The following is an 11,845-nucleotide window of genomic DNA, read 5'->3' as shown; positions in this document are numbered from 1 at the left end:
AATTCTTAAAAATTATTGCAAATCTTTAAAAATTTGTTGAGAAAAATTTTTGATATTTTTTTTTATCATAAAAATTACAAAAAAAAAATTTTCGTTGCTAAAAATTTTTTAAGATTTGCAATAATTTCTGAAAATTTTTATGTTAAAAAAAATTATTAAAAAATTTTTTACGAGATTTTAAAACTTACATTAAATTTTTCAAATTTGTTTGATTTTTTTTAATTTGCTTCGAAAAATTATTCAACGAATTCAAATTCTTTAAAAATCAATTTTTTTGAGAGAAATTTCAATCAAATTTTATTAATTTTCCATTTTTTCTACACATCATCGAACGGTTCATGATCATGAGTTCTCACTTGATAAACTTTTCGGATCTCGTTCAAGTACAATCTTCCGGGACAACCTCTAACAGTGCAAATGTTGGTAAGTACTGAAGTGCCTTTTTGATGTTTTCCTTCGTAATAAGAATATTTATGCAGATGAAAAGTTCGATTGGCGCCCATGATTCCTTTGGTTTTGAGTTCACCTGGCTTGAGTTCTGAAACAAAAAAAATTAAGGTAAGAATTATTTTTTTAATAAAATTTAATTTTTGAACATTTTTGAAATTAACTAAAATTAATTCACGTAAAATTAATTTAAATTGCTCAAAAATTAAACCTTAATTGAAAAATTTGAAAATTTTAAATTTTTTCATATTTTTGATGTAAGAAAAAAAAATTAATAAATTTATATTCAATTTAAATTTTTTTAATTAAAAATTGTTAAATTTCTTTAAAATTATTCAAAATAATTTTTTTAACTAATTTTTTTTATAAAATTTGATTTTTTTTTTTAAGAATTTAAATGAAATTTTTAATTCAAAAATTAACTTTTTTTCGATGATTTTTTTAACTAAAAATTTCTCACTTGTTTCACTCGTTAACTTCGTAACAATTGGCTCGGGCGGCGGAGGCGTTGGTTCTTTTGGAGGTTCAGGTTCAGGCTCTGATTCTTCAACAAACGAAATTTCCGATGCAGCACTCGATTCTTGAAAACCTTCTTGCCATCGATTAACCATATTGAGAAATTCCTTCACAAAAAAAAATTTGCATAAAAATCTTTCAAAAACTTTTGCTTCAAACTCACATCAGGATCCATAAGACAAAATTCCGAAATTTTCTCCAACATTAATTTTCGTTTTTCACTGTCAGTCATAACCCATGTTATGCTGAGCTGAGACATTTTTGTTGGCTCGAGGGACGACTGTTAATGAGATGCACGTAATAAAACAATATGAAAGATGAATATTTAACGTCAACGATTTAACAAAAACTCGCTGAGACCATTTCCGATGAAGTTCAAACGACAACTAAACGTTTCAATACCCTCGAAGGACTCTCTTTTCACGAGTTTTCGTGGAAGTTAACGCAGCGACGGCGAACTTTTCTCATTAATCAGGTAAGTGAAATCTCATCGACGCCTTTTGCTTCTAATTTACTTTCTAATTATTGCATGTTGAATGTTTACTTGTTCGCTGAAATTCGTCGGCGAGACAGAATTTTGATTAATTTTCGGTGAAAACGCACAACAGGAGCACACGAACGGGCACTCTACTGCTTAACACTGAGCAGCTGCTCAAGTCTTTAACATAGTTATTAGAGAAATAATGAAAATCAGGTGATAAAAGAATTTCTCCTTGTAGGTACGTTGCTCGTACATCGACGTTCGACAGGTTCTTAATTCAGCTTCAAGGCTTTTATTTTTATTTGCTTTTTATGTTCATTGTTTGTTTTTTTCGATTTTTTGATATACAGAAAAAGAGCGAAGCTAATTACTATTACTACTTGCTGAAAAGGAAAAATTCTAATTGGCTGATTCAATTAACAAAAATGATTCAAGTTACAAAGGGGAAACATCAAAGGGGGTAAGTACAAATTTTTAGCTTAAAGATTTTTTTCATATTTTAAAGCTTTTTTAATTTAAAATTTTATTGAGTTTTCAGGAAGTTAAATTTTTCAATTTTATTAAGGTAAGTTTTAATTTTAACAAAAAATGATGATTTTTTTTTCTTTTCAGGTTTTTTTCTTACAGAAGCTACAAATTCATCCCTCAGGATTCATATGCAACTATACAATTTTTATCAAGCAGAAATTTTTTCAGCTCTTAAGCTATGCCCAAAGAATTCTACCTACCAAAATGTATACGAGAAGCTAACTAATTAATGTTAAAATACATGGCAGCAGGTTCTATAAAGCATCGTCAAAAAACTTAAATATATAGGATCTACCATAAAAGAAATTTTTAACATGATAAAAACCTCAGCTCGACCATATAAAAGTAACACATTTTAAAGGTTCGAAGGGCACAACGAGTAAACGCACCAAATACAAATCTGAACTATCCAATCTTCGTTTTCAGAGAATATCTGAAAATCATCATAACAGATCTTCACAGAAAAACAAATATTTTCAAGAAAGTTCGACCTCAATTTTATTTCAAAGTTTTTGATATATTCAAAGTCAAGTTATAAAATCAAAATTTCAATTCAGTTTTATTAAAATTTATTTTTAATTGAATTCTTTATTAAAAAAAAAAAAATCAAAATATGAAGAAAAATTTAATTAATGAACAAAACTTAACAAATCATATTTTTTTTTAATTTGAGAAGAAACAAAAGTGTAAAACTTTTCTTCATTGCATCAACCTTACTTACCAAACAAAAAATTTCAATTCAAGAAAAAACTTAAAAAAACAAATTTTAATCCATCAATTTAATTTCGTTTATTTATTTTTCTGACTGAAAATCATTGAATAATTTAAGGAAAGTTTTGAATCTACTACAAATTATGAAAGTACTTGGTGAATAATTCTCAAAAAATATAAAAAAGTGATATTTTTTTGGTTTTGGAATTTTAAAGCAATACTTTTTAATGAAATTTAGGAGATTCTCAGTTAATGAATTTAGTTTCCTCCGCGAAGACGAAGAACCAAATGCAAAGTTGACTCCTTCTGGATGTTATAGTCGCTCAAAGTACGACCATCTTCAAGTTGCTTGCCAGCAAAGATAAGACGTTGCTGATCTGGGGGAATGCCTTCCTTGTCTTGGATTTTGGATTTGACGTTGTCGATGGTATCTGATGGCTCGACTTCCAATGTGATTGTTTTGCCCGTCAAGGTTTTAACGAAGATTTGCATACCGCCACGCAAACGGAGAACCAAATGGAGCGTGGATTCCTTTTGGATGTTGTAATCCGACAAAGTGCGCCCGTCTTCCAATTGTTTTCCGGCGAAAATGAGACGTTGCTGATCTGGGGGGATTCCTTCCTTATCTTGAATCTTAGCCTTGACGTTCTCAATAGTGTCGGAGGGCTCGACTTCCAATGTGATGGTCTTTCCAGTCAAGGTTTTGACGAAGATTTGCATACCTCCGCGAAGACGAAGGACCAAATGGAGCGTAGATTCCTTTTGGATGTTATAATCGCTCAAAGTACGACCATCTTCGAGTTGTTTTCCGGCGAAGATCAAACGTTGCTGATCTGGGGGGATTCCTTCCTTGTCTTGAATCTTAGCCTTAACGTTTTCGATGGTGTCGGAAGGCTCGACTTCGAGAGTGATGGTCTTTCCAGTCAAAGTTTTGACGAAGATTTGCATACCTCCGCGAAGACGAAGGACCAAATGGAGCGTGGATTCTTTTTGGATGTTGTAATCCGACAAAGTACGACCATCTTCGAGTTGTTTTCCGGCGAAGATCAAACGTTGCTGATCTGGGGGGATACCTTCCTTGTCTTGAATCTTTGCCTTGACGTTTTCAATCGTGTCGGAAGGCTCAACTTCGAGAGTAATTGTCTTTCCTGTCAAGGTTTTGACGAAGATTTGCATACCTCCGCGAAGACGAAGGACCAAATGGAGAGTAGATTCCTTTTGGATGTTATAATCCGACAAAGTACGACCATCTTCCAATTGTTTTCCGGCGAAGATCAAACGTTGCTGATCTGGGGGGATTCCTTCCTTGTCTTGAATCTTAGCCTTGACGTTTTCGATCGTGTCGGAGGGTTCGACTTCGAGAGTGATGGTCTTTCCAGTCAAAGTCTTGACGAAGATTTGCATACCTCCGCGAAGACGAAGGACCAAATGGAGCGTGGATTCTTTTTGGATGTTGTAATCCGACAATGTACGACCATCCTCGAGTTGTTTTCCGGCGAAAATCAAACGTTGCTGATCTGGGGGGATTCCTTCCTTGTCTTGAATCTTTGCCTTAACGTTCTCAATGGTGTCGGAGGGTTCGACTTCGAGGGTAATTGTCTTTCCAGTCAAGGTTTTTACGAAGATTTGCATACCTCCGCGAAGACGAAGGACCAAATGCAAGGTTGATTCCTTTTGGATGTTGTAATCCGACAAAGTACGACCATCTTCCAATTGTTTTCCGGCGAAGATCAAACGTTGCTGATCTGGGGGGATTCCTTCCTTGTCTTGAATCTTTGCCTTAACGTTCTCGATGGTGTCGGAGGGTTCAACTTCGAGAGTGATGGTCTTTCCAGTCAAAGTTTTGACGAAAATTTGCATACCTCCGCGAAGACGAAGGACCAAATGGAGCGTGGATTCCTTTTGGATGTTATAATCGCTCAAAGTACGACCATCCTCGAGTTGTTTTCCGGCGAAAATCAAACGTTGCTGATCTGGGGGGATTCCTTCCTTATCTTGGATCTTAGCCTTTACATTCTCGATGGTATCAGAAGGCTCAACCTCAAGGGTGATGGTTTTTCCAGTCAATGTTTTAACAAAGATCTGCATTCTGTAACGATAAAAAATGACAAAAATTAATTCCAATTAATTCAAACCAAGCACTTAAACTTATCAAATTAAATTTTTCTTCAAAAGTCTCAAAAAGTTGTCGCTATAAGAATCAATCGCAGTAAAAATTGTTAGATAAACGTTTCACGTAACCGGAAATTCAAGCAAAATTCAATTAGCAACGATTTCACAACAACTCGAATGACTCGAACAGTCTCTGACTCAAAGGAAATATTCATAAATTGTATGAATAACTTATGGAAGGTTACGTGCGTACGTTGAATTTATCTGCACTGACTTGCAATCAATGACTTTTGTACGTTGTCTATGTAGCTTATACGAAAAAAAGTTTGAGAACAAAGAAAAATCTATATTTTACAATTTTTTCATGAAAAACCTTTAAAAAGTTGAAGATTCGTGCTTTATAATCATTTTTAATGAAGAAATATTTATCAAAAACTCACGCAAATTGTGAAAATTCGAGAAACAAAATTTCTTAAAATTAGACGCCATTTTGGATTTCACAATGAAAAATTTTTAAACTCTATTTTTCGGCATAAAATCTTCGAATTTCACAATTTTTTGTAATTTTTCTTCAAAAAATGTCTTTAGTTCTTACTTTTAACTGTTTTTCTTTAAAAAATTTTAACTATTTTAATGGGATTTCGTCATCCAACTGTGGGCGTAGGTCCCTAACGAAAATTTTCTTATTTCTAACTATTTCTCGCGACTTTTGACAATAAATTCGTGGATTACTTACTTTTCTTGGTTCAATTAGATATTTTCTTCGCAAATTTGATGATTTTTTTCAAAAACTTTTAAATTTCCTTTCACAAAAAAGTGCTCTCTTTAAATTTCACTTGTTATCGCTTTGACGAACAATTATTCAATGAGCTCTATTTCGGTTTCTACGTGCATTTTATTGCCTCTCGTACGTGTAGTTGTATGGGTGAGTGCCATACAGACGCGTCGTGAGTGTCGTTCGTACGTTACACAGACAGACACGATTAAAATTTACTAAAATTTTATCAAAATCTACGTTTTACTTATTTTTTTAATAGATTTCTTTAGACAAAAGCGTCAAAAAACACGCAAAAACGCGTCATATGTTCTCGAATTTTCATGAACTTTTCTTTATGCCAAAAAATATTTTTTTACAGGAAATAAAATACGAACAAAAGAAGTTCAATAAACTATCAAAAATTGATTTTTTTGTTAAATCATTAAATTTTCGTCGGAAAAAAGAGGTCAATTAACTATAACGCGACCTCATTAAGAGAACAATTTTTGGCTTTCAACCAATTTCCTCGTTTAGATTACTTAATAAATAATCGGTTATTAATAGTTTTTAATTTGTTATCGATATCAAAACATATTTTTTTTCAAGACGCAATTCTATAATCTCCCCTATGAAGAAAAAAAACAAGGGCGAGACGACAAAGAAATGGCTTCCCTTGTTTTATGTAAAAATTCATGGAAAATCAATAAACTTAGTGCAAAAGGAACAAAGAAATGTCCTTGAAAAGAGAAATGCTCGCCAAGTTAAGAGGAAAATTGAAGTCATCAGCCAAACATAGAAAAGATGACGAAAATGACGAAATTCTGGCACAAAACACGTAGGAACATGAAATTTAGTAGATTCGTCATAACAAATAGTTATCAGCTGTTCGTTTTATTTTTGTTTTCGTTGGTTGATTTTTTTAAGGCGTTTCGGGATTAGATCATTTTTATTTTTAGGTCTGTCTGTTAAATTTTGTTTGAAATATTTTTATAATTTTATTTAAAGTTAAAATTTTAAAATTTTTTTAAATTTTTTATTTAAAAAAAATATCAAAATTCTTTGAAAAAATTAAAAAATTTTTTTTTAATTTGTGAAAATTTTTAAAATTTAAACTTGACGATTTTTTTTCAAAAATTTAAATTTTCTTTTTTTATGTAATTTTATTGTAAAAATAAAATTTATTTCTTTTATTAATTTTTGTGAAAATTTTTAAAAAAAATTCAAAATTTTTAAATTTGTGAAAATTTTTAAAATTTGAACTTGTCGAAAATTTTTCAGAAATTTAAATTTTTGCAATAAAAAATGAGAAAATATAAATTTTTACAAATTTTTAAAGTTACATTTTTCATATTTTTTTTAATGAAATTATTCATTTGATTGAAGAGATGTATATTCTAAAAATATTTATTTGGATGAAAAAATTTCATTTCTTAATTTTTTTTAAAGATTCTTTAGTATTTTTTTTTTAAAATGTTTTATTAAAATAAAATTAAAAATATTCGATTAAAAACTTAATTTTTAGATTTTTTTTTAAATTGTTGAAAATTGTAAAAAATTCTTAAAATTTAAAGCGAAATTTCTTAAAAAAAATTTGACTTTGAGAAAATAGAAAGTTTTCGATATTTGACAAAGTAAAAAAATTTATGAAAAATGGATAGCTCAAATTTTAAAATTTTTGACAAATTAAAAAAAAAAAAAAATTTTTCAGAAAATAATAAAAATGAATTTAAAAATTAAATTTTATTTTTAAATATTTTTTTTTTACAAAGTATTTTAAATATAATTAAAATTCATCAAAAATAAGATTTTTATCGCTTAAAATTTAATTTTAATAATTTTCAATAAAAATTAAGCAAATATTGAACAAAAATAAAAAATTTATAAAATGCGCTCTAATCAATAATTTTTTTGTCATTCGTCAAGGCTTTACAAAATCTCGTATCTCAATGAGTTACTTTTGAGTTGAATTTGAGTGTCATTGAGTAACTTTCACTCAGAACTCACATTTGACGTTTCCTCAACTCGATTCTCCCATCTCTAGTTTTGTTTTGAACCGCTTTCGATCAAAAGGAATGATTTCTTCTCGCATTTTTGTGCGATTTTCCCCATTCAGTAGTCGAAATTTAGTTCAAGTAAGTCAATTTAATCAAAATTTTAACAAAACTCTATTCAATTAACACAAAATTTGTATTTTTAGAAGCGATTTCTTGCCACAGTCCTTTCGCCGAGCACGCATGTTGAGAGCGAAAACGTGAAAAAACGCAGAATGGAGATTGCTGGCTTGAAAATTCGCGAAAATCCCGTCGTCATGAAGCTGGATACGCCTCAATATCGAGCGATTTTCACCGAAGAGCTTGAAGTTTTGATCGGATTGTTCAAAAAATACGATTTCGAGTTGAGACTTGCAGGAGGACCTGTTCGGTAAATATTTTTTTTCACAAAATTTCTTAAAAATTTTTAAAATTTTATTTTTTTTCACAGAGATTTATTGATGGAAAAAATTCCATCGGATTTGGATTTCGCAACAACAGCAACTCCATCGCAAATGAAGGAAATTTTCACGAAAGAAGGCATCCGCATGATAAATTCGAATGGAGAGCGACACGGAACCATCACGCCGCGCATTAACGACAAAGCAAATTACGAAATCACAACTTTACGAATCGATGTGAGGACTGACGGAAGACATGCGGAAGTCGAATTCACCCGAGATTGGCTTCTGGATGCGAATCGACGTGATTTGACGATAAATTCGATGTTTCTCGGCATGGATGGAACAGTTTACGATTACTTTTACGGGTATGAGGACCTCATGAAACGCAAAGTTCGGTTTGTGGGCGACGCTGCGACACGAATTCAAGAAGATTATCTCAGAATTTTGCGATATTTTCGGTTTTATGGCAGAATTGCGACTTCCCCAGACGATCACGAAGACGAAACTTTGCGAATTATCAAAGAAAATGCCGCTGGATTGGCAAAAATTAGCGGAGAACGGATCTGGATGGAGTTCAAGAAGATTCTCGGGGGAAATTTCGCATGCGAACTCACAGAAACGATGCTCAAAACGGATCTCGGGCAATACATTGGCTTCTCAGAGCATCCAAATATCGCCGAATTCAAGCGATTATGGAGCAAAAAAGACGAATTTGCCGAAAATTATCATCATATGACGTTAACAGCATCTTTAGTCAACTCCCCTGAAGAAGCAATCAAGTTACACGAACGTCTAAAATTTTCCGCTTACGAACGAGACTTGCTCTACTTCATCGTAGCAAATCGCGAGCAAATGTCAAAAGAAGAAAATTTGATTCCTTTTCAACAAATGTGCATTCAAACCATCGCAAAGCCCTCAGATCAACGCGGATATGTCGAAGAACTCGTGAAATATTTGGGAAAAGTCGAGTTGTACAAAAAACTTCATGCATGGGAAATTCCCTTTTTTCCCGTCAATGGAACACTTTTGAAGGAAAATGGTTGTCCGCCGGGAAAATGGATCGGAATTGTGATTAATAAATTGAAGCAAATTTGGGCTGCGAATGAATTCAAGTCAACGCAAGAGGAATTAATGAAACATTTGCCGGAGATATTGAAAGAATTGAATATCGAAGATGGGCAGGTGAAGAAAAAACCGAAAATTAATAAAGATTAAAGGAAATTTGTTGAAAAATTAATTGTATTTGTTTAAATGAAATGATTTTTAAGGTAAATATTATTGAATTTATCTGAAATTTAAAGAAATAGATAAAAAATTGTTGAAAAAAAATTAATTTTTAATTTAGAAAAAATATTTGATGAGAATTTTACCAATTTTTAAATAAATTGATCAAAATCCTTTAAAATTTATTAAAATTTTAAGTTTTTTTATAAAAAATTTTAAATAAATTGCCCAATATAATCAAAAAATATTAAAAAATTTAAATTTTTTGTCTTTCCATTCGCTTAAAAAAATTAAAAATAATGAGGAAAAATTTAAAAATAATTTCCAAAACATTAATTTAATAATTAAAATTTAAATTAATAAATTTATGTAAATTTTCAAAATATTTTTTTAATTTTTAAAATTTAATTAATTTTTTTTAATTTTAAAATTTTTTAATTTTTAATTTTTTTTTTTTTTAGAAATTCATTTTCATTTAAATAAATTTTAATTTTTTTTACGTTTTCGATAGAAAAAAAAATTAAATCCAATTTTTTCTTCTTCAAAATTAATTTTTGAAAATTTGAAGTTAAGTTTTTTTTATTAAAAAATCGACTAATTTTTTTTTAGAAAGAAAATTCAAAAAAAATTATTTCAAAATTTTTTTAAATTAAATTAAATTATTTTTTAAGACATACACAAGGAAAAATATTTGAAAAATTTTACAAAATCAAAAAAAAATTTTTTTTTCTTTTATATTTTTTCAAAACTATTTAAAAAATTTTCTTTTTAGAATATTATTCATTTCACCATAATTTTCTTAACGTTTTCGAAGAAAAATATTTTAAATTCAATTTTTTTCTATAAAATTATTTTATGAAAATTTTATGTAAAAATTTCGACTGAATCTCAAAAAATTTTCAGAATTCTCTTTAAGAATTAAAAAATTTGCTTAAAAAATTTGATTTTTAAAATATAAACAAGGAAAAATATTTAAAAAAAAAAAATTTTCAAATCCGAAAAATTTTAAATATTTTTTTTAATTTTTAAAATTTAATCAAAGCTTTTTACAAATTAGAATTTTTAAAAAATTTTCTTTTCAATTTTTTTTTTTTGCATTTTATAAATTTAATTATATTTTTATTTATGAAAAAATTTTCTTATATTTTTCGAAAAAAAAATTAAATTATTTTATTTCTTCTTCTAAATAACTTTTGAAAATTTAATGATAAAATTTCTTTTAAAAATCGAAAATTCTCAAAAAAAAAATAATTTTTGGAATTCTCTCTAAAATTTTTTTAAAAAAGGAAAATATTTTTAAAAAATTTTAAATTTATTTTTTTCAACAAATTTTTTCTTTTATTTACATAAATTTACTTCAAAAACCCAACCGTATGATCCTCAGGTAGCTCTTCGCATCTTTTCAGCGTCTCCATAAGCAATTTATTCACACACAAGGCACCATTTAAGCTCATTTTCAGCTGTTTACTAAGCGTTTCTTGCGAAATCGATCCCGTTCCGCTTGTCCTGATCGTCGCAATTGTCGCTTCAGTTTCACTTTGACAACAAACTCCGACAACGAGACTCGCAATTTTACATTCTTCCTCTTCGGCAGTCGGATCAATGATGCAATCGTCGCCAACTTTGCACAGCGTAACAAGCAAGGGGACTTTTGTCACATCCAGCCTCGAACAATCGTAAATGTCGTCACTGAGAACTAATTCTGTGTTGCCTTTATCGAGCTCGACGGGCGTCACATTCGGGATTTTTGTGTCAAAAAGAGCCGCTTTGACAGCAATTGAGACTGCATCGAATAAATTTCCGCCGCATTCGAGGATCTAAAAAAAATATTTTTTTTTTAAATTTGGATTTTTAAGAAAAAAATTCAAAATTTACCAAAATATCAATGTACAACTTCCAACAATAAGTTCTCGGCAAAATGCACAAAGTTTTCAAGTCAAAAGTATTCGGCGAGGAAAATGCTTTGCTCATCGTGTTCGAAATTTCCAAAGCGAGTTCTTCGCCGCCTCGTCCTTCGAATTCGGGTGTCGCATTGGCACTGCAATCCACGAAAAACTCGACTTTTCCTTCATTTGGGCGACTGGCATGCGGTTGGTCGATTTCTGCTTTGATACTTGCCATCACGTCGGAGTTTGCGAGACGCAGGCGGGCTGATCCATTGGAATTCAGCACGATGTCGGTCTCAATTTCCATCGGACGGTAATCGGAGCGTTTTCTGCCATCGCAACGCAAGTTTTCGCGAATCCCGTGAAGGATAAAAACCTTTTCGGCCTCGCTTAAATGAATGTTTGCCATTGTTTACGATCGAACTCGAGGCTCGTGACTGAATTGCATGAGGAAATCCAAGTGACGGAGTGAGACGATCGAAAGTGATACTGTTATATGCTGTCAGGTAAGTATACCAGTACTGGTATACTTACCTGACAGATGTATAACAGTTCAATTTTAGCCGACTCACTCCGTCACTATGGATTTCGCGCGCAATCCCGTCACGAGCCTCCTTGTTTTCGTGTCGCAGATGGCGCTCAAATCTTTAAGGGGCTATCACTTTCATTCGTCTCACTCACTCTCAAGTTTCTTGGATGGGAGACTTGGAAGTTGGATGGTTTTTAAATTTTTTCGTTAAATTTAATTT

At 30.7% G+C, this 11,845-nt stretch overlaps 3 protein-coding genes across 3 annotated transcripts; 1 reads left to right on the top strand and 2 right to left on the bottom strand.

Annotated features, from left to right (window-relative positions):
* Positions 1-2,736: 2,736 nt before the first annotated feature.
* Positions 2,737-5,656, bottom strand: LOC134827757 (polyubiquitin-C). The gene is made up of 2 exons (XM_063840559.1): positions 5,532-5,656; positions 2,737-4,772 (listed from the first exon to the last, which is right to left on the bottom strand). Exon 2 carries the CDS (start codon positions 4,769-4,771, stop codon positions 2,942-2,944), a length of 1,830 nt encoding a protein of 609 aa, XP_063696629.1. The 5' UTR covers position 4,772; positions 5,532-5,656; the 3' UTR covers positions 2,737-2,941.
* Positions 5,657-7,608: 1,952 nt separating this feature from the next.
* Positions 7,609-9,240, top strand: LOC134833566 (CCA tRNA nucleotidyltransferase 1, mitochondrial). Its single transcript, XM_063847931.1, has 3 exons — positions 7,609-7,684; positions 7,750-7,973; positions 8,034-9,240. Exons 1-3 carry the CDS (start codon positions 7,625-7,627, stop codon positions 9,199-9,201), a joined length of 1,452 nt encoding a protein of 483 aa, XP_063704001.1. The 5' UTR covers positions 7,609-7,624; the 3' UTR covers positions 9,202-9,240.
* Positions 9,241-10,525: 1,285 nt separating this feature from the next.
* LOC134835236 (exosome complex component RRP42) lies at positions 10,526-11,545 on the bottom strand. Its single transcript, XM_063850110.1, has 2 exons — positions 11,086-11,545; positions 10,526-11,027 (listed from the first exon to the last, which is right to left on the bottom strand). Exons 1-2 carry the CDS (start codon positions 11,503-11,505, stop codon positions 10,563-10,565), a joined length of 885 nt encoding a protein of 294 aa, XP_063706180.1. The 5' UTR covers positions 11,506-11,545; the 3' UTR covers positions 10,526-10,562.
* Between the last annotated feature and the right edge of the window lie 300 nt (positions 11,546-11,845).

The sequence above is a fragment of the Culicoides brevitarsis genome, chromosome 1 (genome assembly GCF_036172545.1).
Source record: "Culicoides brevitarsis isolate CSIRO-B50_1 chromosome 1, AGI_CSIRO_Cbre_v1, whole genome shotgun sequence".
Classification (NCBI taxonomy): Eukaryota; Metazoa; Arthropoda; class Insecta; order Diptera; family Ceratopogonidae; genus Culicoides; species Culicoides brevitarsis.
This window is presented reverse-complemented; position numbering and strand designations above follow the sequence as displayed.